Source organism: Molothrus ater, chromosome 9 (genome assembly GCF_012460135.2).
Source record: "Molothrus ater isolate BHLD 08-10-18 breed brown headed cowbird chromosome 9, BPBGC_Mater_1.1, whole genome shotgun sequence".
In the NCBI taxonomy this organism is placed as follows: domain Eukaryota; kingdom Metazoa; phylum Chordata; class Aves; order Passeriformes; family Icteridae; genus Molothrus; species Molothrus ater.
This window is the reverse complement of record NC_050486.2, coordinates 16,880,703-16,905,982: the sequence shown is the minus strand read 5'-3', so window position 1 is coordinate 16,905,982 and position 25,280 is coordinate 16,880,703. Positions and strand designations below refer to the sequence as shown.

The 25,280-nt window shown below is 42.7% G+C and overlaps 1 protein-coding gene across 1 annotated transcript; it reads right to left on the bottom strand.

The window, feature by feature from the left end:
- Positions 1-8,466: 8,466 nt before the first annotated feature.
- On the bottom strand, positions 8,467-25,009 carry MCOLN2 (mucolipin TRP cation channel 2). Its single transcript, XM_036387904.1, has 14 exons — positions 24,960-25,009; positions 21,595-21,754; positions 19,746-19,919; positions 19,475-19,619; positions 18,857-18,944; positions 18,631-18,727; positions 18,069-18,168; positions 16,513-16,628; positions 15,268-15,417; positions 13,875-13,976; positions 13,636-13,758; positions 10,976-11,182; positions 9,738-9,853; positions 8,467-8,510 (listed from the first exon to the last, which is right to left on the bottom strand). The coding sequence occupies exons 1-14, from the start codon at positions 25,007-25,009 to the stop codon at positions 8,474-8,476; spliced, it is 1,665 nt and encodes a 554-aa protein (XP_036243797.1). The 3' UTR covers positions 8,467-8,473.
- Between the last annotated feature and the right edge of the window lie 271 nt (positions 25,010-25,280).

Here is a 25,280-nt window from a genome sequence, read left to right as displayed (position 1 = left end):
TTCACTGTTCTTTAAATAAAAGTCAAGAATTTGCATGACTGTGTAGGAATATATTACACTAGCTAGCTGAATAAAGAGTTAGTGAAATAAACACTTAAATAATGTTTTTGACAAAAGGTTTGGCTAGTTGCAAGCTAGCATGCTTTAATGGTTATTATTCAATTGGAATCTTGTTTGCTTCAATAAATTCACTGAAAATCTGTATATTTATAATGAAATTTAATATGAGCTGTTTAAGTCAAGGATTCTGGTGATTGAAACTGCAATTAAAATTAGCTTTGAGTAATTTTGATTAAAAATTAAATCTCACCTGTAAATCAGCTCTAAGTTGAGCTCCTCATTATTAATGCAAACATTTCTGAAGGAAAACCAAATAGTATTTTAATGATAAAGTCATTATAAAATTTAACCTGCAAGCCATAATGTAATTCAAGGCACATTCCCATGCTTTTCTTCCCTGTCCATTAAAAACCAAGATGTTTCAATACGTTGGCTACAACTTTATTGAAGGGCTGGCATCAGCTTGGGGGACTTTGATGGCTTCTACCCTGTTTCTGTATAAATGTAAGAGGGAGGGAGCAGACAGAAAGCTACAGTGAGAGGATTCAAGCCAGCTTTAGAGAAGGACTGAAAGGTCCTGAGAGCAAAACTGAGCCTACAAAGAGGACAAAAGTGGTGAAGTCCTTTAGCAGGGCAGAAAGCCATCTCAGGGGAGAGGGAGGGTGTGCCCAGGCAGAGCTGCAGCCTGGCTTACTGAGCTGGCACAGGAATTTCTGTGCAGAATTTCAGGGTAGTTCAACAGCCAAAGGAAGCACAGTGGAACAGGAGAGATCCCAGAGCCAGCACAGTGCGGGCAGGTCTGTGAGATGGCAGAGGAGCCAGCTGTGCCCAGGCTCAGCCTGCCAAGCCGGCAGCCTGCCAGCCCTGCCTGAGCACTTGGCCTCCTGGCTCCCTTCTCCATTAGCAAAGGCCAGGCATTAAATACAGATCTCGAAGAGATTTTGAAACTTATTACAAAAGTTGCTCTGCAGAAAGCTGAGTTTATCACAATGACTGATCACAGGCACAGGGCACACTGTGAAATACTCTCTGCACATTCAGACTGTCACTGCAGAGAAACATCAGCAGCAATTGCCTACTTGCACACATTCCTTCAGCTTTTTAAATCTACCCTACAAGCAGCAGATGGCTCTTGTAGAGCACCACAAAAGGAGTGTCTGGAGGTTTGCAGCCAGTGCAGCCCCTGCCAGGCTCCCAGAGCACATTTGCCTGCCTGCACCCTGTGCCACAGGCAGACACAGAGACCCTCTGTCCCATCCTCTTCCGCTGGATAAACCACCCCTGCTACTTTTGTTTTTCTCACTATTGAAAAGCTCTCGCTCACCTTGCTCCCCAGAGGAGGGCACAGGCAGAAGGAAGGCAGGGTGCTGAGCAGCCAGAGCAGCACACAGCAGCAGTGCCAGTCCACAATGGGAATTGGTTCCTTGTTCCCCTCCACACCCTGCTGCATGTATGGCCACGGAGGAAAACACAACCCAATGATTGCACGGTAACCCAAGAAACCCATCCAGGTTACCTCAGTTTAGAAAGAAATACCAGAGCAGAAAAGGGTGTGTAACACAGCAGAAGCCAAAAATGTTAATATGTAACTGTAAGGAAGAGTTTTGTAGGGTAAGTGCTCTGGTTCACTTTTAATTGTCTTTAATAGTTTATTGATATTATAACCAAAATCAGTTTAGAGAAACGCACTGAAAGGAAGCACATAAAGAACACAAAATGATGCATACAAATCTATCTAAACTAAAGGTTGGGGTTTTTTTCATCTGGTACTACTAGAGGATGTTACTGAAGCCAACAGGTCCTACAGAGACAAATTATCTCAGAAATGCAACTGTTTTACATTTTGTTTATTATAGAAATTGTACAGGCACTGCCTGTACTTGAAACAGTACGGTACACAGTACACTTTAAGGATCTGAGAATGTAAGTTTTCAAAAACATTTTTTAAATGCAGCTTTACAAATTAAAAAAAAAGTTACTAGTAAAAAACCATGAGGCCAAATGAATAAGTTTTTCAACCAGAGAACTTGCTTATTAGTAAGGGAATCTACTTGTGGTTTTGTTTGGCTCTATTTTTTTTTTCTTTAACTGTAGTATCTCCAAGTTCAGATAACTTGCTGAACTCAAATCAATCACTCCCAAGCAGCATTATCCCACTACTTTGGTCTTCAATACCTTTTAGACTAAGGAGAGCAAAGTGCCAGATCCATTTTCTCTCCAAACCTGTTTCACTTACATAATGTTAAATTATGGAAAGTACAGCAGCACTCATATTTCCACCATGGTTCTGGATATTTCCAGTAATAGTCCATTTCTGTGGTGTCATCTTTTGGACTGGGAAGGGAGTGGGGCAAAAGGGATGGAGATGATTCTTTGGCAACTCTTATGTATCTGTTTAAGGTTTTCATTTATCATACATCCTGCATAAAAGACCAATGCTATATGGTACAAATAGAGAGCCTCAAGAAAAGTACTAATCTTACCAAAAATATAGAACCTCAAGACTAAATATTTAGAGTTGCAGAGAGAGGAAGTAGTACCACCAGCCACGAACCACAGTGCTCTGTACACACAGTCAGATAAGAGGCTTAAAAATCACTGTCAGGGCACACAAGAGCCACCCTGTGCAGGTAAGTGACAGAGCTGTTCCTCTGCAGACTGCTGCAGGCTGACACTGACAGTAGAACTGTGGCACAGAGGTACAGGGGCACCTCCACCGAGGTATTACAAAGCTCAGGCTCCAACTCCTGAAATCCCTTTAGCACAAAGCTGCTCTAATGCACTAAATTGTCTGAAAGCTCTGATACACTGCAGGAATTTGTTAGGGACAGATAGCAAGTAACTCACTAGTTACCACAAGTTTAGACTTCAGACGTTGGTAATTTAAGACTTTCTGAAATTATGGTTTACTAGATCTATATATGGAGTTCAAACTAAAAACTTTGCTGCAAAGCCTTCATTTAGTCTCCTTTAAGTGTGGTTCTGGAAGGAGCTGGCAGGTCATCCTATAATGCGGAAACAGACACAGCATTTAAAGCATTTAAAAGTCATTCAAACAGCCTATACATTGTGAAACATGCCTAGAAGAAAATACCTGTTCTGCTTCTAAAGTAAGTTTCCCATTTTTGCAGAACTTCCAGGTCCTCTCACTGATAACTACCAGCTCCATTTTACCATTCAATAAATCAGCTTTCTTTCACAAAGCCTACAGAATGCAATAGAGACTATTCAGCACAACAAGTCAATTTTACTGTTTATTTTCAGGACATCCTGATGAGGACCTAAATCATACCACTGCTGATTAAAACAAGTCACTTGACTGCATCTGATCTCTTAAGAGATTCAGAGCCTGGGTTCACAAGCAAATGTGTCAGTGGAGCTGTTAGAAATAGCACAATCCAAGACCTTTTTGCTCAAGACATAGAAGTTGGCCTAATGGCATAATTAATAGAATTCAGGTATGTGAGTCTTTAATTCTAATATCCAAGATAAATACATTCTCTAGAGCATCAAATCATATACTTCAGAGATTTTATTTCATTATCTGATAGCATAAAGCCTATGCTGTAAGACATTCCTAAAAGGTCAGTGTAGCACTGGAGGATAAGGACATAGCCAGTCTAACTTGTCTGAAACTTTCACCTAGCATTCTGGAAAAAAAGCTAAATACATCTCTCAGCTTTGCATGGTGGTAAGAACTGCTGCTTCTTTACTGATCATGCAGATTTGGTTTGTGGGGCTGTTTGATTTGTTGCCTTTTAGTTTAATTTTCAGTACAGAGATAAGCTTAGTGAAATCAGATTTTTCACTGTATAACTGGATTTCAGTTGTGCTTTCTACTGCATCTTTGCAAAGACCTTAAGAACATGCAAGAAACCACACACGTAGCATAGCTTAAAGAACAAAGCTACAGCAAAGCAGCTTACCAGTCTGCAACAAGAAATGTCGTTTTCTAGACTCATATCACAGATAGGAGAGCAGACCCAAGTACATGATCTCTGGAAACCCAAGGGTACAAAATTGCTTCCTCTCCCTCTTCCCCCGGCCCCGACTTTGTTTCCTTAAAGGAAAGAACGTATCATGCAAAATAACGCAGTGTATTTTTTCGGTGTGTTGCATGGATTAAGGTAACACCGTATTAAAAAACTGCTTGACACAAGACCTTTGCCGGCGCCCGCAGTCCGTACGAGCTGCCCGCGCCCCAGCAAGGCAGGGCCCCGCAGCCAGGGCTGTGCGAGTGGGTCTCGAATGCTTGGAAACTCACGTGTGTGCTCCTGATCGCGTGTCCGTGCCCGCACACACCGCGACGTCTGTCCGGGACAGAGCGACAGCCCCGGCTCTGCCCCGCCGGGCTCGGGCTGCGCTCCGGCCGCTGCCCGCTCCGCTCACCGGCACGGCCCGGGGCTCCGCAGAGAGTTTTACAGAAGTGAAGAAGTTTTGCCAGCCCGACTCGTGAAGCAAAGGCGCATTGCTCCCGGAGCCCGGCCAGCCCGCAGTAACAGCGCTCCTTCCCACCGCTGCCCCCTCACCGAGCGCCGCCCCGGGACGCGCCCGCCCCGCGCCCCGGCCCCACTCACTCAGCGGCAGCCCCGGCCCCACTCACTCAGCGGCAGCCCCGGCCGGAGCGGAGCAGCGCCAGCGCCGCCGCCAGAGCGGGCCCGCCCGCCCGCCCCGCTCCGCGCCCCGGCCCGCCCCGCCGGCCTTAACCCGTCCGGCCCCGCCCGCACCTGCCCCCGGCCCGAGAACGGGAGAGCTCGCCCAGGACTTGGTTTCCTCCCTGGGACCAAGGTTTGGCTCTCCCCCGGCACGGGCGGCTGTGGAGAACGCTAGCGAGACCCCCGAGCCGCGCAAGTCCAAAGGGCTGGGCTGCCCGAAAAGCCCAGCAGAAGCTCCATCACCATTCACACATCAGGAAACAAACGCAAAACCCAGATTAAACTGCAATAACTTCTGCGAATAGATCCGGACAGTACAGACAGGTAGAGCACACTCGCAGCTGTTCTTTGAAACACGGTGTAAAAAGCAAAAAACCATTTCACAGCCAGCAGTGTGATACAGAAACTTGGCGGCTCATGCCACCTCCAAGGGGCCGGAGTGAGCACACACAGCTTTGCAATCAAAGACAAGCCAAACTCAAGAGTAGATGGTAGTACAAAAATCGCATTTATCTGAAGCCTGTGATCAAGCAGATCTGACCCATTGCTACCCACCTCAATCACTTACTGAGCTGAGGCCAGGCATATGCCCACATAGTGCAGACCTAGGCACAGGTCTGCTCAGAGCTCAACTGACTAAACAAAATCTCAGCAGATCTCTGTCCCACTTCTCAGAAAAAAAAAAAGAAAAAAAAAAAAAAAACAAAAAAAAAAAAAAAAAAAACAAACTCGGAATAAGGGCCCAAAATCTTACTGATCCTGTTCCCCTCACTTGAATGGTCACCTTGACAATGGTTCAGGAAATTTTCTTCTCTTCCTTCCTGTCCACGTCTCATCAAGCTTCTCATTGTCTCATCCATTTCTATCCTCCTTTTGTTAAGTCCTACAAGCAATTAGCAAAAGCTTCCTATTCCCAAAGAACAAGACTATGAAAGGCAACATCCCTTTTCAGAGCACTTTGTGAAAGTTTATGTTCCAGTTCTGCTTCCATTACTGGGCATTACCTCCTCAGCAGCTGGAGTGGGACCACCTATTAGCCAGCAACTGTGTTCAAATCTGTATTAATGTGCAGAATTCAGAGTCAACATATGCTAGATTTCCTGTTAAGTTTCACCTCTGTGGAACAGAGAGGCAGTAATAGCCTCCAGCAAGTGTGTCTTATCTTCTTTTTCAAGAGGAAAAAAAACAGAACACCAGATGGTGAAGATAAAAAGTGGTTTCTACAGCACATTAGTGACCTGCTCTAATATGGTGGAGCTGAAGCAGCAGTCTAGCTAGCAAGCATTTCATATGATTGAAATAATTTTAAAAAATCAATACTGGACAAGAAAGCCTTATGATTCCATTACAGAAATTAAGTCTTAAAAACAGTTAAGAATTATTAAGTATTCTTTGCATTTCTTTTGTTGATAATGCTTTCCCTCATTCCCTGAGGGGTTCTCTCACAAACAAGTATTTATGTGAGCAGTGGTTTTGGCAGGTCACATGAAGAAAGAGCTGGAGGTTGAGTGAGGAGCCACAGCTCCAGCACCTTGGCTCGGTGTCAGGGGCATGGGAGGCACCTCAGCTGCTCCAGGGAAGAGGCACCAGCCTCTGCCTACACACTTGCTTTACTATCTGCTTCTGCTAGGTTCCAGTCTCTAACCCAAGATTCCTGTAAGTACTGGCAGAGGGCACAGCAGTAAGGAAAATTCAGTTCATTTTCAGACATGATGGATTTAAAATGTTTGATTTGAAAAGAGGCACTGCAGAAAGCTAACCAGTAAAATAGCTGCAAATTCAGAAAACATCAGCATCTTGTACATCACCAAGTAGACTGCACATTGTAAGGGGGAGAGGGACCTTGGCAGCCAGTTAATGCTGACCCTCCTGCAGTCTGCAGAAGAGTTTTTGGGTTATCCAGGGCCCCAGAGCACACACCAAAATACTAACATTGCCCCAAACAAGTTCTGCAAATAAACACCAGGAGAAAAGTTGACTCTTCTGTCATCAGTGGAAGACAGTAATGCTCTGTTCTAGATCACACAATTTATGAAAAGACAGTTACAGACAATCTTTGCTAAGAGCACAGTGTCTTGGTTATTGGTAGCAATTTCAGTTATAGCCAGAAGCTGTAGTGAGATTAGGCCACAGCAACACATTGCACAGCTGGGATGGGAAGAAAATTCACTGTCCCAAATACATTTCAGCAATAGAAGCATTAAAATGTGCAGAACCTGGATGCATCAAAATCCTGACACCAAAAAATCTGTTCTAGACACCTAGCTGCAGCCAAAGCAATGGCATTCACTTTCAACAACAACAATAAAAGTAGAATTGTTACAAATGTAAACACTAGGCAGGAGACTAAAATAAACAAAAGAAAGGGGGGAAAAAAGGCTGCCACTCATCTCACTCATATCAGGGCAGCATTTTGAATTTCCTTTGCCATTTGAAACACTGACAAGCCAGAACCTGCAGAGAGCACCGTTAGTAGTTAAGAACACGCTGAGCAAGACTGAGTCCAAGCCAACACACTGACATCAGCTACTAAAGAGTGGCTTTTTTAGAGAGCAAATAGTGCAGACACACAAGTGGAGCATCTCATATAATAGCACACCCACCCCAGGAACTGTCAGCATCCCTGGAAGTTTCCAGAAATACCTGGTTAACACTTATGCACTACTATCCTGGAAGTGCTTTGAAGTTCCCCAAAGTCCTCTGTTCTCATTAAATAAAGTTTTTAAAGGGGAAAGAGGAAAGTACAGTCTGCCCATCCTAAAGACAGCTGCAAAGTCACCTGAACAAGCCAACTGAAAGGCTCATTTGCTACATATTTCCTTCCAATTAACATGTGCTTGAAATAGAAGTAAAATTCCATGGCACTGCTTTTGACTGAATTTGTCCTCTGGATTATGACAATACAACAGTATAATACTACCAAATAATATAGTATAATAATAATAAATATAAACAGTATAATAATACCAAAAAAAAAATCTTTCCAGCAGCCTTCAGATAATGCTTACCACGAAAGCTTCCAACCCTCTAAAGAAGTATTTAACTATAACTAAAGCAGTAAGTTGAATTTGGACACAGTATAAATCAATATTGTGGGTATAATAGAAAAGACAGCCAAAAAAGATAAAAGGATAACAAACTGCTTTATAGTAAAGCTGTTAAAGAAAAGACTGTGACCTATAAGTGGTTTGTGGTAAAATTATATACAAGAGGGAAAACAACAGTTACTTCCCGCTTTTGTGCAGCTTGTTTTACATAAATTTAATTCAAATAAATCAAATGTGCCAAGTAGAAATGACAGGTTGAATGCATCAAGTGATAAACTCCTCCCTTCATTACTTCTTTTTATTTAATACTTTTAAACACAGGATTCTTTTTTAAAAATTATTTTTGTATCATTCTTTTTCTTATTAACAACAGTTGATTCAAGGCCATTTTCCTTCCTCCTCAATGTCATTAGCAAACAGAGCTTCCACAGACAATGCTCAAGGATCAGTCTTCTCTAACATGACAGAACTTGAGGCAAGAATACAGAATTCTTCACTGCTCTCCTCCAGACACAGCTTCTGGGTCTCCTGTTGGTCAGCCAGCTGCTGTCACACCAATAGCTTTCTCCCCCCAAAACCTGAATTAACTAAAACAAGTTGTTCATGAGGCAGATCCAGGTGGCAGGTTCCATTGCAATTTGGAGAATTATCCTTCTCCATACCACAATGCTTTCTTTGCATATATCAGTAGTGAATTTCAATGTGCAGCAATCAATTAATAAGTATCAAGCTGTCATCACTCTGTTGTCTGCAAAGAAAAAATTCACAATTCTCCAATCAGCAAGAAATGCAATAGGAAGCATCTACCCATATGAGCTCAGATTTGATCCTTCTGTTCTCTGCTCTCCCATTTCCACATACAACTCTAACTCCTGCACTGGACAATGATGCAAAACCTCCCACAGCAGCAAAAGCTCAAGATTTTCACTCCACTTTCACTCCAGGCTTGTGCCCTCAGTACTGCACAGCATATTATGGTGTATGCTTATTATGCTCAAGCACACAAATCTCTTACTCTGCACAGTGACTTGCAGGTGAAACCTGAAGCCAGAATTCTTGTTAATTAGTTGGTTTGCATGTGCCCCCAGCAGCCACTGGGATACCTGCCCATCATCATCACCTCACATGTTCCTTTTGTGGCTATGTGTCCCTTTCTGCCAGGGTACACCAAAAGTATAAAGTTGCATTTCACAAAAGCATCAGTATATAATTAGACAACAATCCTACTGCTAAAAGGAGATTTGTCACACCAGTTGTGATTAAGTGTTCACATTTTAGTCTGCTCATTCTCCCATAGCCTGGCTTCCTTGCACAGAGCCCACAACATTCTGTGCACATGAATGGATTATCCTGGACTGTCTAGGGACAGTGACAAGGTCCCTCCTGTCTCTAACAGGGCTTCAGAGGTGTGTTATGCTGCCTCAGAAACAGAATTCAAAGCAGATCAGCAAGCACCAGATGAGACATTTGTCTCTCACCACCACCTTGAAAAGGACCCCTGCCACAATGCCTACAAGAAGACATTTACCAGTGTGTTTCCAATATTCTGGCAGATGGTATTCAAACAGTGTGCCTCTGGCACTGCATAGTTTTGGGATTAAGCACCTGTGGCTGAATCAGCCTCTCACTTTTCTGCTACTACTCCAAGCTTAGTAGCAAAGCTTTTTAGAAACAGCTTGAAGCAAAAACTTGGTTTGCTCCAGAACCCTTGGTAGTTTCATGCTGCACTCCTCAGCCCTCTCATCAGCTTCTGCATAGCAGTTTTCATAAGAGTACAACAGTTAAAACATGTTTAAGCTCAGAACTGCTGCCTTTGCATCATCAGCTGACTAAAGATCTAACATGAAGTAAAGTGCAGGAGGAACAGCAGCACCCAAATATTACCAGGCTGAATTCTGGATACTCCAGCATTTTGCAGTGAGAAGCTAACTGTTGTGCTTCTCAGGAAAACAGTCATTAAAAACACCCTACTGACCTCCTGCAGCAGCAAATGAGTGGAAAAGAAGTTCTGTCTTTTCTGTAGCCAGCACTGCTATGGTCTTTTAGAAATTCATGTAAATCTGTTGCTGGAAAACCACTTTCTTGGTATTTCTGAAAGAAAAAGCATTTCAATTACAACACATGAGAAGTTACTGGTCATGAAACATTCTAAAATTTCCTCTAGAGTGTGACAGTTAAACCAGACTATTTGGTTCAATAATTCAATATGTCTGTAGGAAGGAAAGAATCCATTCCCATCCTAGAAACACTACATAGCTTGCTTTGTTCCACCAACAGTGTGACAGAAAATTCACATTGTTCAGTAATTCTTATGTTTTGTTTGCTGCCCATAAGGCCAAGCAAGTGATCTCAGGCCATAATGGCATTGATTCTCCCTTGTTCACAGTGAGATGCTGTGCTCACTGCAAGTGCCCTGGGCTCCTTTTCCCTAAAACCTTTAATTCTGGATTTGAAGGGTTCCAGTGTGACAATTCAATATTGCCATGCTGAAGAAATGCTATGAAAAAACAAGTTCAGCATACTGAAACAGCTCCCAGTTGAGCTGTGAAAAATGCTCAGAGGGACAAGTCAGTACAACACCATTTTGCCGATCAGACCATCCAGTAAACTAAGAAGCACAGACAATTAAACTATATTTTGAGGTTCTTCAAAAGTAAATCTCTTGCTTGGTCTGGAAGTTGTAGTTTGTGTCAGACCAGCCTTATTTTGCTGGCCTGTGACACCAAGACAAGAAAGAGATGAGGGCTGAAGGCTGGGATCCACATTCCCTTCCCACTGGCCACTGAGGCTACCAGCAGCACAGAGGGCAGAGAGCACTTGAGGTCAGAACAGAAGGCAATTACTGAAAACTGAGGTTCACTTTCAGACAGTCCATACTGGAAATGGATGGCACAATTTTAACTTGAACGAGAAGTAGTGCACCTCTCAGAAGACATTTCCTTTTAACCACACATTTCTAAGCAGCACATTAAGGAGGCCTGGACACCTAAATGTCCAGACTTTGGAGTTATCTGCTTGAACCTTTCCAAACTCCTGCCAAAAGCACATCTCTGAGATGTCAGTAAACCCAGCCACCCTTTGCCACAGACTAAAGGAAAATATTTTAATAATCTCATCACACATCAGAAGCAATTGTAGATGGTATGGTGTTGAGTGATTAACAAGAATGAATGCAAAACTGAATGGAAGTGTAACAGAAAACAAATGCTTTACCTTTATGGTGTCATAGGAGTCAGTAATGAGTGCAATAAAAAGGCTGAGGATCATGTATATAAACAGACTGATGAAAGAGTACAGATACAATCGGCTGAACATCCACACCAGGGAACTCTTCTGTTGGATTTGAGCAAATGTTGCAAACATATCATCACCATTGACCAAAGAAAACAGACATTCAGCCACTGTGTTCAGATCTTCAAACTAGAAAATGAGTACAAATTATTAGCAGAATGTGAAAATCAATCAAGACTCAAAGATTGAGTTTTACTCAAAGCAGATAAAAAAGCCAACTCAGACAATTAAATGCTACCACACTTTCCATTCAGGCAAAAATATACATCAGTAATAGAAACATGTAGAATTATCATCTTGACTAAGCATGATGTGTTGAGATTAGACATAAGAAAACTTATTATCAAGAAATAAAACTTGCAATGTTCAACAGGCAGAACAGTCAATAACTGACCACCACAGAAAGCTACTGAATTATAGGCAATTTTGGACCTGCAGAAAAGTATCATTCCATTTCCCAAAGCACAGCAGAAGTGATTTCACAGAACCTATACAGTAAATTAGTGGTAGTATGCTGGGAACACACCCACATTCTCTGGCTTCCCAGCTCTGCAGCATTACTGGAGTATGGGTAATAAATCAATACTGTGTTCAGGGGCTAGAGTCAGCACATAGCCTTCAGAACTCAAATGGTCCAAACTGAATTAACAATCTGTCACTCAGAAAGACCTCTATGAGCTCTAAGTACAAGCTATAGCTTTATTATGAAGCTACTGGAGCATACCCTGTACAAAAACCATGGCTTAATTTCAAGGACAGTCTCTTAAACTCCAAACTCCATTTCCCCAAACTGGAATGTGTCCTGAAGCTACCAGGTAAACCCACTTCCCATTTTGCTCTGCCTTTCCAAATAACTGGATATCTTAACTATAATTTATTGGACAATATGAATTAATAGCCACATTAAAACATTGTGCATTATCAATGAACTAACACAATTGTGGCCCCACAATGAAAACAAGATGTCAAGTGGTACATGCTTGTAAGGAGAATATATTGGTGCACAGGAACAGCAGGTCTGGTTCACACCTATGGCTTACTCTATTATTATTTTTTAACTGAATTTTAAAGCCATTGTGCAACTCAGCAGTACATTATCCAGGAAGAAAGGAGGCATGGCACAGGTGATTTTTGAGCAGCTCAAGTTTTGATGCACTGACACAGGGACACTGCTAAGGACTGCTCCCCTGGAGCCCCTGGGCTGACATAGCACAAAATGCAGGACACCCACTCCCTCTCTCTGACTGTAATAGAGGGTGTATTTCTATATTTTTGAGCATAAGGAGCTCTCCAGTGTTTCTGCACATCGGGGAAGGCCCTTCCCATCTCTTCCAGGAGGGCTCAGTGGCTGGAGAGCCCCGGGAAAGCAGCCCAGGGCTGGCCTGCCTTGCACAGTGCCACATTGCCTTCCTGTGGGACACTGGGGAACTGGCAGGAACGGGAATCCTCCACAGCTCCAGCTGCTTTCCTTGACATTGATGCATGATATTTAGGGAGGAGGTAACATTTTCATAGATAAGCATGATAAGCATGTTGTTGACTGTCCTTCCTTTAGCTCAGATAAGGTACTTGTTGCAGGGAGGTTACAACAGTAATTATGCTGTGCCTCATAATATTATAAAACAACTGAGCCTCTGGTGTGGCAAAAGATCCCTCTGCATCCAGCATCCCCCAGAGAAATGTATTGCCATCAGTGAGAACGTGCAGACTGAACACCTGCATTGCCCAAAGGGGGAATTACAGTAAACTAGAGCAGTGCAAGCTCTGGGGGCAGAGCAAGCTGGAAAAGCACTGCAGCATGTCCCTGTTACACACACACTGTGTGCACCCAGAGATCCAGAATGAGGAATCAGACATTTGTTAGTCATTAACAGACATTTAGAATTTGCCACGACAGGATTCTGCCTCTGTTCAAACTGTCACACAGAGCATCTGCCAAGAGGAAAAGCAAACAAGCTTTAGGGTTGTTTTGGCTTGTGTTTGAGAATATACAAAGCCTTACTCCTGCACCCAGGTTTCAGACAAGACATACCAGGCACACACTTTGATACGAACCTTAAGAAAACAAACAAACAAACCCACAGCACGCCCCCACACAGGAAGCAAAGCAAACAAGACAAGCATTCATCCATTCCTTTATGAGTCACAATTTAGGAGCTGAAGTTACATGGCACGGGAAAGATTTGGAAAAACAAGGCCAGAGCCAAGGAGATTAAAAAAAAAAAAGTTCCAGCGAATTATTTAGCGCCTCTTTAACCCAGCTGAAGTGGGATTGCCAGAAGAGGGCAGAAGAGACAGACCAATGCCCATGGCCTGGGCAAACCATCCCGGTGCTGGAGAGCACGCTGACTTGGGGCACACAGTAAAAGCAAAAATAGTTATTTTGTTACAAGAAGCAGGTAGAAGGAAGTCCAGAGGGAATGAGAAACACTCCCATGTTCACATTACAGCTTTTAAATAGACATTTCCATTTAAGACACATTTCTGTTTGTCTGGCTAGGAGCTAACACACACACACACACACACACACACACAGATATTCCCATCATTACACCACAAAAGGAGGGATACTGCTGATGTACCTTTTCATGATAAGGTCCCAGGACAATCCAGCCACAGAAAGTATAGCCAAGATAGATCATCCCAGCACAACAGCAAAACCGCAGCACTTTCGGCAATGATGCCTGCATAGTCAAAATGAGCACCTACAAGTCAGAGTGGAACAAAGAAGAGGGGAAAAAGCAAAAAAAAATTAGAGAGGGATCTGGAAAGAAAGCATATATATATGTTTTAATTGTTAGAAATTTGATTCTCTCCTTACATTGTAGGTTTGAAAATATCCCAGGTATCGGATGACTCCAACCCAAACAAACAGAGTTGAGGTTCCAAGTAAAATGCTGCAGACATCATAACTTGTGAGGTTCTGGGGGATCCAAACAGAGCAGATGATCAAGTTACAAAGCAGTAGATATGTCATCTTGACAGCTATTCAAGTTCCAGCAGTTCAAACAAACAAAGCAGGGCAGCCGAATACTGAAAGCCTGTTGCTACATCAAAAAATCAGATCAATGTGAACTTCAGTTATTTACTGAGATCATTCAAACACAACAGTGCTGCAAATGAAGGTACGCCTATGCTGATATTCTTGAAATTTTATATGAAGTGCAAAGTCTGGAAGAAAAAAAAGCCCTTAGTTTGGCTACAACACAGTTTCAAAATTAGATTGGATAACTCAAAATTTTTGTTTAAAAAGAAGGTTACTATTTGCTGTTGGGCAAAGAAGGTCTCATTCACTATTTAAAAAACATGAGCCATCATTTACATGAAAAGTGACCCTTGGGACTACAGCTCTTTCCATGCTTACATGCATTTACATCTCTGAACAGGTTCTCTGCCAGCAGATCACAACCCGAGCATTGTTTTTACTACAACCAAATCTACTTTCACTTTACTTTAGAAGGCTGGAACTGGTTGCAGTAAGCACAAGAGAGCCATCTAGCTCAAGTTTTCCTACCCTCAATCCCCACCTCAACCTACAGCCAGTGATTCCCAAGCGCTTCCTCTGAAGGCCACTTTGGGATCTGCCTTTTGAGCCTCAGTACACATGGAGCAGGAGCAGCACACCACCTACTCTGTTTTTCCCAGAACACAAAGTTTTGTGAACACATGAATTGTTGACACACATCTATTGGAGATTAAAAAAAAAAAAAAAAACTAGAAAAAAAACACAAAACCAACCCCAAAATCCTCTTATCAGCTGGACAAAACACATTGATTTCAGCAAGCCCAGGCAGGGAGGTCAAGGATGAGCAGGTCACACACTGTCTGTGCCAATGCTTGCCAGGAAAGCAAGCTGTGACAGCTGTGTGTCCAGTCCCACAAGCCATCAAGAGCCCTGTGTCATTCAAGGGGAGGACTCGTGCCTTCCCAGTCCTGTATGTGCTACTTCTTACAGAACAAACAACTCAAATTGTTGGGTCTTTCTGTTAGGAACTGTCGACCCACAGGTCCCATACCAGGGATTAGGGTCTTAGAACTGTGGAAATAAGATGTTTAAATGGCCTACATGGTCTTACTGAAAGACTTTGGGGAAGAGTGACTAAAGGTAGTTATTAGATGAACTAGGAAATGGACTGAAATAAGCAAACAGATTAAAGTGCATTACACGTGGTTGTAGCAAGATTCATATTTTAGCTGAAGTATGAAATTCTTACCTTGGCTTTTATTTCCATTTTTAGGATTGACCCAATGATTGTCATGACATCACTGATAATTACCAGGACATACCACCCGTTCAGGAACTCCAGGCGGTCAGCATAGCACACACGGCGCTTGTGTTTCTCCAGGAAGAAATTCACAAATCTCTGTTGACAAGCATTTAGATCTTTAGTTACAGGTCACCTTGGATGAAAAACATGGCAATGTTCAAGTTCCACACAACCCATTTTCCTATAGTATTCACTGGAATAGTAGCTTAAAGCTCATTCTCAATGGCAACAGAAATAAATAGGAAAAATACTTAAGATGGATTTAGCCAGTGAAAATGATCTTTCCAGAGATCACTTGATTTCAAAACCCATTCCCACCAACCTAACCACAGCCTGCTAACCCCTTTACCATAGGTTCTATCTACTTCTAACACAGCAGGGCACCCGACTAAAGAAGTGAAAAAGAACTCAAATGCAACTACAGGGCAAGAGTTCTCATTTCCAATAGAGCAAACAATATCACCCCTGCCCAGCACAGCCCATCTGCTTTCACTTGCTCTTTTTACTCAGGAATAAATGTGAAGTGCCTATTCCTGAGAGCAGTTTGACAATGCCTCTGTTGAATCATGTCCTCTTGACTCTTGGTCTTGTTTCCAAGCTACAAAAAGGATATATTGAGCTACATATACAAGTATTTGTGTTTTCATATGCTACCTACCATGGACTCTTCTAACTCTCATGAGCCACATGCTTACAAAAAAAAAACCCAGCCAGAGTTATATTATGTGCTGTGCTTTACATTTTTTCTGTTAGAGCTGGCTTTGAGGTATATTCATTAAGGCATTAATTTATAACTAGACCACAATGGGAATTCTACTCTGAAGCCAGGGAAGAAAGATTTGTGGTTTGGAGGTGCAGGACACATTGCCTGTTTGCAGTACAAAGACTCAGAATCATTTTGTCTAAAATTCTGGGGGAAAGAGGGGAAAAAAGTATGCTTCTTTTGCCCATGGAGAGATACAACAAAATACCTCAAATTACAGCACCACACAAACAGAAGTAAAATCCATTCACAGTTAGCAATTGTCCACCAAGATATCTACACATCCTTCCTAGAGATAACAGTCAGAGGGATATCTTACAACAGATTTTCTCACTTTAATACCCCATGTTCAAAAGGTCCCCTCACAAGACCAGCAGCAGAGAAGGCAGAGAGCAAACAAGCATTAAGGCCATGGGCACTGTGCTCACCTTCTGCAGCCTCCAGGCAAGAACGATGGATCGTGTGCAGAGGATGAGAGAAGCCAAGCAACTTAATATGACAAATCCATCAAAGACTAGAATATACTGAGTGTTTTTCTGGAGAACTGTAAAGAGACAAGGCAATAAAGTAAGGTGAGTCTTTTCACATCTCTTTTAATGCAAGTTATGTGACATTTTGCAACAATTCATGCTCAAATACTGTCACCCCATAAGCAGACGGGTTACAAGCCATATTCTTCCTGCAAGTAAGTCTTGAACACAGCTCAGCAGAGAATTACATCAAGACAGTCATGGAGACAGGGTCACAAGAATGAAAAATATGTTCAAGTTCTTCAAAATAAACCCAAAAATGGGTACATTAATACAGGTATCCTCCTTTTTACCTATCCATCTGTGCTTCCACAGTGTTACAACTACATGAGGCAAAAGAAATGCAGATTTGGTCTGTAGCAACACCATTAAATTAAAAAAAAAAAATCCCACCTTAGTCTGCAATAAGAAACTTGTTGGACTTTCTGTACTGTTTTCTTTTCATCACAAATTTAAAACTCATCATGTGAACACAAATTAGGTCCTTTGCTTCCTCACATCAATAGTCCCTATCTTTTCCATAACATACATTTTTAACTATATGAAAGAGGCCAACACTCAATTTTAATTGTTGCAATAGCCCTTCAGCTCACCTTTATTACTGAAATATGCATGCTCCCTCAGCTGGTAATTAGACACAAAATAAAGAACTCAGGAACAGGTAGTTGAAAGACAACCACAAGAAATTACTGGACAGAGATGCAAGCCAAGGCACTTTGAGGTTATTCAGAATATTCTATAAATTACCACTTTAATATCTGTACAACACAGCATTATCAGAGAAGGCAAAGGGCAGGTCACCTGACATATTTATTAATCAAGATACTATATAGCACGCTACAAAATATTGTTCCATCAGTCCTTTACAGCAAGTCACCACATGGGAGAAGCAGTTGCACAGTCTGTCACAGCTGCTGTTTCTTTAAGGGCCCTTTAGTGCACATTCCTGAGCTGTCAGACCAAGCCTTAACACTGGAAATACATGGCAGATGCCAGCCTTGTTCATACACATCATTTCATCTACCAGCAGTGGCAAAAAAAAAGCCAACACGAAGAACAAACTTTCAGAAATAGTGTGCTTCAATCAGTTAGAAGAAAACAAAATTGAAAGCTGTTGGAGGCTTCAGTTGGAAATGTATCCAGTGTTAGTGGGTTAAATTGAGTCATCTCAGAGCAGCACACCAATTAAAAATCTGTGGAAGAAACATTCACCCTCCTTGCAGGTGGAGCTCACTGCCAATACACACTGGCATGGAGAGGGGATCGTGTCATCTCACAACACCCTCACAAAAGGGATTATTTCCTAGCTCTTGACTAGCAAGAGGTAATGAATAGGCAAGTTGCATTGTTTTATGGCCAGGGGGATGAACAGGCTGGACAGACTGCTACAGACCAGGGAAAACAAAGGGAGACCCATAAGTGCTGTTCTGCAAACACACATGCACCACACTTACCTGAGTTAAATATGTGCCAGTCTTTGCACTCCTGAATGTCAGTGTCACTATCAAAATAGACCTTGATTTTTCCACTGTGGGCTCTATTATTGAAAGTTATCTGAAAATACAGAGCTACATCAGAAACAGGAACAGCAAGATTGCATTCCAGAAAAATTAATCCTGCTAAGTTCCTTGGACACAGTATGCTTTAATACTGTTGATCAGATAGGCTTTAAGAAATTTGCCACCATAAATGATGGTGTAGGTATAATTTGAGTAGATGACATGTATTGCTTACAGAGCTGTATTCCAAGAGGCCAAACTTCACACTTAGTCTTTAGGTGAAGAACAATTCCCTACCCCTCTCTCAGGTTATGAGGTTACCAGCTGGAATATGTTACAAAGCAACATTGTCCCATGGCAGCACCATTTCAGCAGCCTTTGGAAAGGAGGGATGAGGGCCAGCACATGCTCAGCTGTGCTTCTCCTGCAGGCCAGATGTGAGGATGACACCTACACCCCAGCCTGAGCTCTCCTCACATGTGCAGGGATGGAAGTGCCACAGCCCATTTTCACTTACAGTGTTTTGAAATGCATAGCAGTCAGGCAATTCACGAGCATGGATTGTCTGAAGAGCAATGCCTTTCAGCTTGAAGGAGATTTCAACCTGTATAAGCCTGCATATTTGAAAAAGTGCACAAAGATATTTAAATATCACAGAGATATACACAAACTGCACAAATCAGAATCCACCATATTAATATGAAAGAACAAGTTGGAAAAATTTAAAAACCGCATCACTTTACCTGTAAAATTCAAGATTGAAAAAAGAAGAGTTCAGCTTCAGTTCTGCCTTCTCACCAGTTAGTTCCTTTGGCTTTAAAAGGATACATTCTGGAAAGACAAGAGGAAAATATGTTAGCATAAAAATTTCACATTGAAAGTGGCATTAAACTGAGATGATCAGTGTGTATAGCAAGTCCTAATCAGGCAAAACATGAATTTTGAGCAAACCTATTCAGAGGCCCAGCTAGTGGGGTCAGAAGCAGGTTTGTGTACCAACTTGTGAGCAGCCAGGACTCGTCTCTGAGAGGCAGTAAGGAGACCCAGCCATGGAAAGTACAGACTGCCCAGCATCCAGAATTCCCTATTTGAACCTCCTGCACAGAGGGGAACAGGTGTGTTTAAGAAAAGGAACAACAAAGCACCACCTCAGCATCAACTACAAGGATTTTAGGTGGTAGAAGAGAGCCTCTTATAATCACAGCTCTCTTTTCTAGACACCTGCTAAAAGCCAAGAGGGAAATAGGCAAGAAGCATGGTGATGTTCCTGTGATGGCCACACAAAATCTATTTGTTTTAAGCTTTAGAACAAGAATTCAAGTACTCCACAGCAAGACATTTTAAGTACAACAGTACTGTACCTGTTTCAGTAGAAATATCTATGCTCAGTGTATCGTTGGTAGGAAGCATGGTGCCTCTCTTGTACTGCTGTTTACAGATTTTTAGACCTGATTCTTCATGTTCGTAACCAAGTGTCCCCAAGGATATGTTCTTTAAGTTCCTGTACTAGTTTAAAAACAAAAACAGAAGTAGAAGTTAGAGAAAGTAATCTTTTTTTTGCATTAGAAAGCGAACTGAAACCTCAAAGTTATATGTATCAATACAGGTTTTTAAATTAAAACTCACACCTACCTGATTAATAACATAAAAAATGCTATCATAAGCATCCTGTTGAGTATATATACTGCAGCTGTAGTCATCTTCATCAGTTCCAGAATAGCCTTTCAGGAATAGGTGTTTGAAAGCAACAGTGTTTTCCTCTTTGAATGAGACCACCAGCTGGTTACTCAAACCAAAAAAAACAAGCTGACAAGAGGAAAAAAAAAAGAAATGGATTTGAATTTTGAACAGTGGTCAAGCACCAGCATTTTTGGAAACAGCTTTAAATTACAATAAACACAAACCAGACAGGTGCCTTTTGCTATAACTCTGGCAGGAGCAGAGCACCCTTTAACCAATGGCACAAGATTCCAAAGCCAAGGTTATCATCTCATGCAGGGTGACTGAAACAGACTCACTGCAGCAACCAAACAGACAGCTCCATCACTTGCAGCTTTTACACTTCATGGACAAACAACTCCAGCTGGCATTTGCAAAAACCTCCGTGGAGGATACAAATGGCACACAAGCTAACTTAACAGCATACCTGCTACCCCTGAAAGGCTCTGCTTTGCTATGGACAAATTCCTGCTCCTTTCCTACCCCTGGCATGGCACAGGATTAGAGCAGTAAAAAGCCTCACCTGCCTGACCCAGGTGCTGCTTAAGGAGGCTGTAACAAGCAGGAACAGCAAACTGCAGAGTTACTACTGAAGACTTGTGCTCCCCTGCCATTTGGATGGTCCCATTTCCACCACCGAGAAAAACAAATAGAGCCTAGGAACTGCTTGGTTTTCCACAAGAGCTTCTTCATAGGCACAGTAGCAAGAGGATATCCCCAAGCCTGACATCTGAGCAAAACCAAGGGCTGAAAAGAAAAGTCTCAAGCAGCAATCCAAAAAAATCTTGTGGCCTTTGAAACCCAAGCAGCAGAACACCCCTTCTGCTCACAAAGGACAGTGGGAGACTGGGGCAGCAGACAGAAAAATTACATGTTCAGTGATACCCCCAAAAATGAAAGTCAGTAGGTTAGGACAGGTGGCAGTACTGAATCTTTCCAGAGACCTGTAAAGTTGTATTTTGTGTCATCATTCACATGCAAAGTCTACTGTCCTGTCTTTGAAGGAAGAGGAACAACCCAGCCTGTATATTTAGCTGTTCTTGCAAATTGTCAGATGTCAATCTTGCATTTCAAAGATTCAGAAAAAGTAATTTCTACTTATATGTGTCTCCCATTTTTCTTCCCTCCACATGCAGTCACTGTTAGAGGACCGTAACATAACCAACTGCACTGTGATACCAGTGCAGTTTACAAACACCCTCTTCTTTGCCTCCATGTAGTATCTCAAACAGTATACAACTTTTTAAATGCATTATTTGATTACAGAAGCAAGAGGAATGTCCAGTTCCTGCAGCCCAGCCATCCCATCATCTTCAGAAACCAGAGCATCTTCACATTGAACGTGGACACCTTAATTTCCTGATTAGATATCAGGAAATATCACTTTTGAAATAGTCCAACAAAACTGTAATCTAAGAATGGAACAAAAAGCAGTACTGTGACAACAAACTTGAACACAGTGCTGAATTTAGTGGCAAGAGTAATTTGCTTTAAAGTATGTCCAAAGTGGCAAAATTTTGACATAATACTTTAAAGCAAATTCCTGCCCTAAAAAGTACTTTAAAGTAATGACTGCCCTAAAAGCCTCCAGGAGGCTTTTATAATTTATGTTATTCTTCCCTCTAGAAACACCTTTCATAGTATTTTTCCTTTATGGACTGAAGTGGGAGGTTCAAGCCAGTAACAAGAACCCAGGATGGCAAAGGCCCAGAAGCACAGACCTGCCTCTCTTGCTACTCTAAGAGTAAAACCAGAGGCTCACCTGTGTTGTAACCATAAGTATCTTCAAAATCTGCAAAGCCAATTTCCATGGTATCTGATGTCTTGCTCTGTATTTTTCACATGGGTTCATGAAGTAAAACTTCAAATCCTCTTTCAAAGCCGTCTCTTTTAGATCTAAATCTGACTGAGTCATCATATTTCTGCCACAAAAAAAAAAAAAAAAAATTAATTAGAAACCAACAGAATATTTTGGCAGACAATTTCCTCATTGCAGGATCACCTCAGATCACCACATGACATAAAAGGTCCAAAATAGTTTTTTGGGTTATCTTATGGAAATGCAAAAATATTTTCCTGTCATCACATCATTGAAAAGCATTCAAACACATCTGATCATTAAAACACACCATTTAGACAAATAATTAATAGCCATTAAATAAGAGGGTCTGTAATAGAAGGAAATGTAGACTTGCTAGTACTCTCTTTAAAATGTATTTGAAACAAAGAGGGACCACTGTTAACATGTTTGTCTGAATAACCCACATTCTAGCAGAAGAAAAGACCAGACCAGAACACAACTTGTAAAAGCAGAAGATCAGACCAGAACACAACTTGTAAATTTTTTTTCTCTCTTTACATGTTAACAGGATCATATCTGACAGCAGCTGATTATCAGTCCCATTTACCATTCAGAATATTGCTCCCAAAGTTCTGAATTTTACAAAGGATAACATTTTGTCTGAGGCTCAAAACCAAAAGCATCGATTCCAAGTTTTCAGATACTTGGAATACTTTTTCATTTTTACTTTTGTGTCCTCACCTGCCTGAAGTCCAGAGATATTTAAGCTCAAACTGTAGATCACAAAGCACATTTGATTTGCTAGAACCAGCTGTCCCACAAGAAGAGAAATTTCAGTTAAAGAAGCAGAGTAAGGCTGACACTGTGGGGTTTCCTCAGAAGAGGAAGTGAAAACAACAAAAAAAAAATCTATTTTAATATTAAAAGCTCAAGAGCTATCTTTCCTACACAGCCTTAAATCAATCTTTCATGAAGATGATGAGAGGCGGGATGATTTTGGTTGTTGAAGCAGGAAAAACATGAGAAGTTTCCAAGAAAAAGAAACTGTGGGCAGCATCCCTATTTAAAATTATAATAAAACCATACTGGACTAGCTTCAGTAAGGTCTAAGATACAAAAACTTTGAAAGATGTAAACACACCTGACAGAAGAGGATGTGATAGTTCCAGATGTGAGCACTGATCAAGGACACAGGTACAAAGATGCTTCAGTCCTGACTGACACCCAAAGACATCACTGCTCCTGTACCAGCCTCTCCCACAGGCAGCAGTGTTTGTGTGGGCACACAGTGAACAAGAGCTAACCCAGAGTCAAACTGACAGCACGAGGTGGGAAGGAAAGAGGAAACAGAACAGGGTTAAGCCAAATCTGGCCACATTTTAAAGCATGAAGGTATGACATATGAACCACACCAAGACTTCAGCAAACTCCTTCCCTAATCTTCCAGTAAAAGCATATCAGAAGTGACAAATCTTTAAAATAAAAAAACCAAACAAACATAGGCCAAAATCCTCACAAATCAAACAGCAAACTTTATAATGAACTTTTTTAAAAAATATTCAAATACATAGCATGAAAAACATAATGCTTACTCCAAAGATGTGTCAAGACCTTACAGATATTCCAAAAACTTGATGTTGACTAATAACAGCACTTTCACCTTTACACAACTCTCACTTGTGGGTAGGGATTATTTTCATTGATGTCTTTAGCTCCCTTTATTAATTAACTGTAGAAATTATGAGCAGGAAATTTGTCAAAGAAAGCAGCACTTTTTTTTTTGCTTAAGAGAGATCAAAGATTCAAGTTTGTATCACTGTTGGACTTTGTCTTCCAATTAAAAAAAGAGGCATTCTCTGGTGTAGTATTTAAGAATTCATTTTTAAACAGGTGAAACAGGTAACAGGGCAACAGGTGAAAAAGATCAACTGGTTTTGAATTAATTCATTTCTAGGCTAGATTAAAAATTACATCCAAATAGACCACATTAAATCAGCAGAACTAGAACCTTCAACCAAAGCACTGAAGAAGTTTAAAAGCTCCAAGAGATTACCACTGATTTACCATATTTAAAACAAACCATCTAATTCTACCACATGGTCATTAGCCTAATGATCTAAACTAATTGAAACAAAGTACCCAGCTCAGGACAGAGCAATGAAGCAATTAAATCCTGACACAGTAGTGTAATTAACACCACTCAACGGATTTCCATAGCGTGTTTTGTGAAGCACTGACACATTCAAATTTTTTTTGTGAATGAAGACTAACTGTATAATGCATGCTGAGGTGCACATCCAGGGTCATGTGTCTCATATATTATAACTGGTACTGACTCAGTTCTAGCAGCTGCACTGCTGTAACCAACACCGCACTGCTGTAGCTGGTAGGACAGTCTGATGTTCAGCTGGTTTGTAGCGAGGCATTTTAGAGCTCAACATTCCACTCAAGAAAGAGGTTTCAACAGTAAGTACTACAATTTACAGCTACCTACTCATGAAATACACGTGTAGTAGTTAGCTCTTCACCCAGCAGAAAAAGCACCATTGAATCAAGAGCTAAAATGCGCTTAGTAAGTGAGCGCAGTCACTTTCTTTAATGAGTAACTCACTAGAGCAGTGACACTAACAGTGTCCATCAGAGCTCCGTATCAGCAACATTTATCTGCTTGAGCGCTGTATCTTGGAGAGCTATTAACGAGAACCCTGCGGTCCTAAGGGGGCAAGAAGGAGAAAAAAAACGGAAAAAAAGCCATCATTGAGTTCTACATGTCAGCCAGGGCAACCCCAGCTTCACCTTCTCGATCTGTACTAAGCTCAGCACGCTACCAGAGGACGGCACCGCTTCGCTCTTCTCAGAAGCGGAGGGGAAAGCGCTGCCGTGCGGGGCTCACACCGTCACTGCCCTCTCAGAAGCGGAGGGGAAAGCGCTGCCGTGCGGGGCTCACACCGTCACTGCCCGGCTAAACCGGCCCGGCAGCCGCGGGCGGAGCGGAGGCAGGCACGGAGCTGCGGGCAGCGTCCCGGCGGCGGCAGCACCCACTCACCCACCCACCTACCTGCCTTCCTACCTACCTGCCTTCCTACCTTGTGCTCAGCCCGAGGCACCCGCGCCCGCTGCCCCCCTGTGCCTCCCGAGCGGCTCCCGCCGTCCCCGTGCCCCGGCGCTACCGCGGCCCCGACCGGCGGGATGGAATGGAATGGGATGGGATAGCCCAGCCCGGCCCGGCCCCAGCCGCTGGCGAAGGAGCGCCCTGAGCCCGCTGCCCGCCGGGCGGGCTGACCCGAGGGCTCGGCACCGCGCCCAGCCCGGCCCGCTTCCCTCACCCGCTGGCGGCGGCCCGCCCGCCGGGGAGGGACTTGAGGGGGATCTCCATGGGCCGCGGGGTTCGGCCGCTGCCCGGCCGGGGCAGGACTGCGGCGGAGCAGCCCGGGCCCTGCTCCTGCCCCGCCGGCCGCGCCGCCTTTATGGGCCCGGCGGAGGAGGGAGCCAGCCCGCCGCACACGTGCCCTGCCCGGCCCCGCTGCCCCGGCCCGAGCGCGGGGCTCTCAGACACACGGTGCGACTCTCGGGGATGTCCCGTGCGGGGCTGAGAGTTGGACTGGATCATCCTTGTGGGTCCCCTGCAACTCAGCATAATCTCTGTC

What these genes read in the sequence shown, in the direction of transcription:
- MCOLN2 (XM_036387904.1), bottom strand. Translation starts at nt 25,009, where the DNA reads ATGGAGATCCCCCTCAAGTCCCTCCCCGGCGGGCGGGCCGCCGCCAGC. An exon ending in TACTTATGGTTACAACACAG is followed by an intron (nt 19,920 to 21,594) that starts GTGAGCCTCTGG and finishes TCCTCTTGTCAG; the next exon opens with CTTGTTTTTTTTGGTTTGAG. An exon ending in TGGGACCTTATCATGAAAAG is followed by an intron (nt 11,183 to 13,635) that starts GTACATCAGCAG and finishes CTCATTTTCTAG; the next exon opens with TTTGAAGATCTGAACACAGT.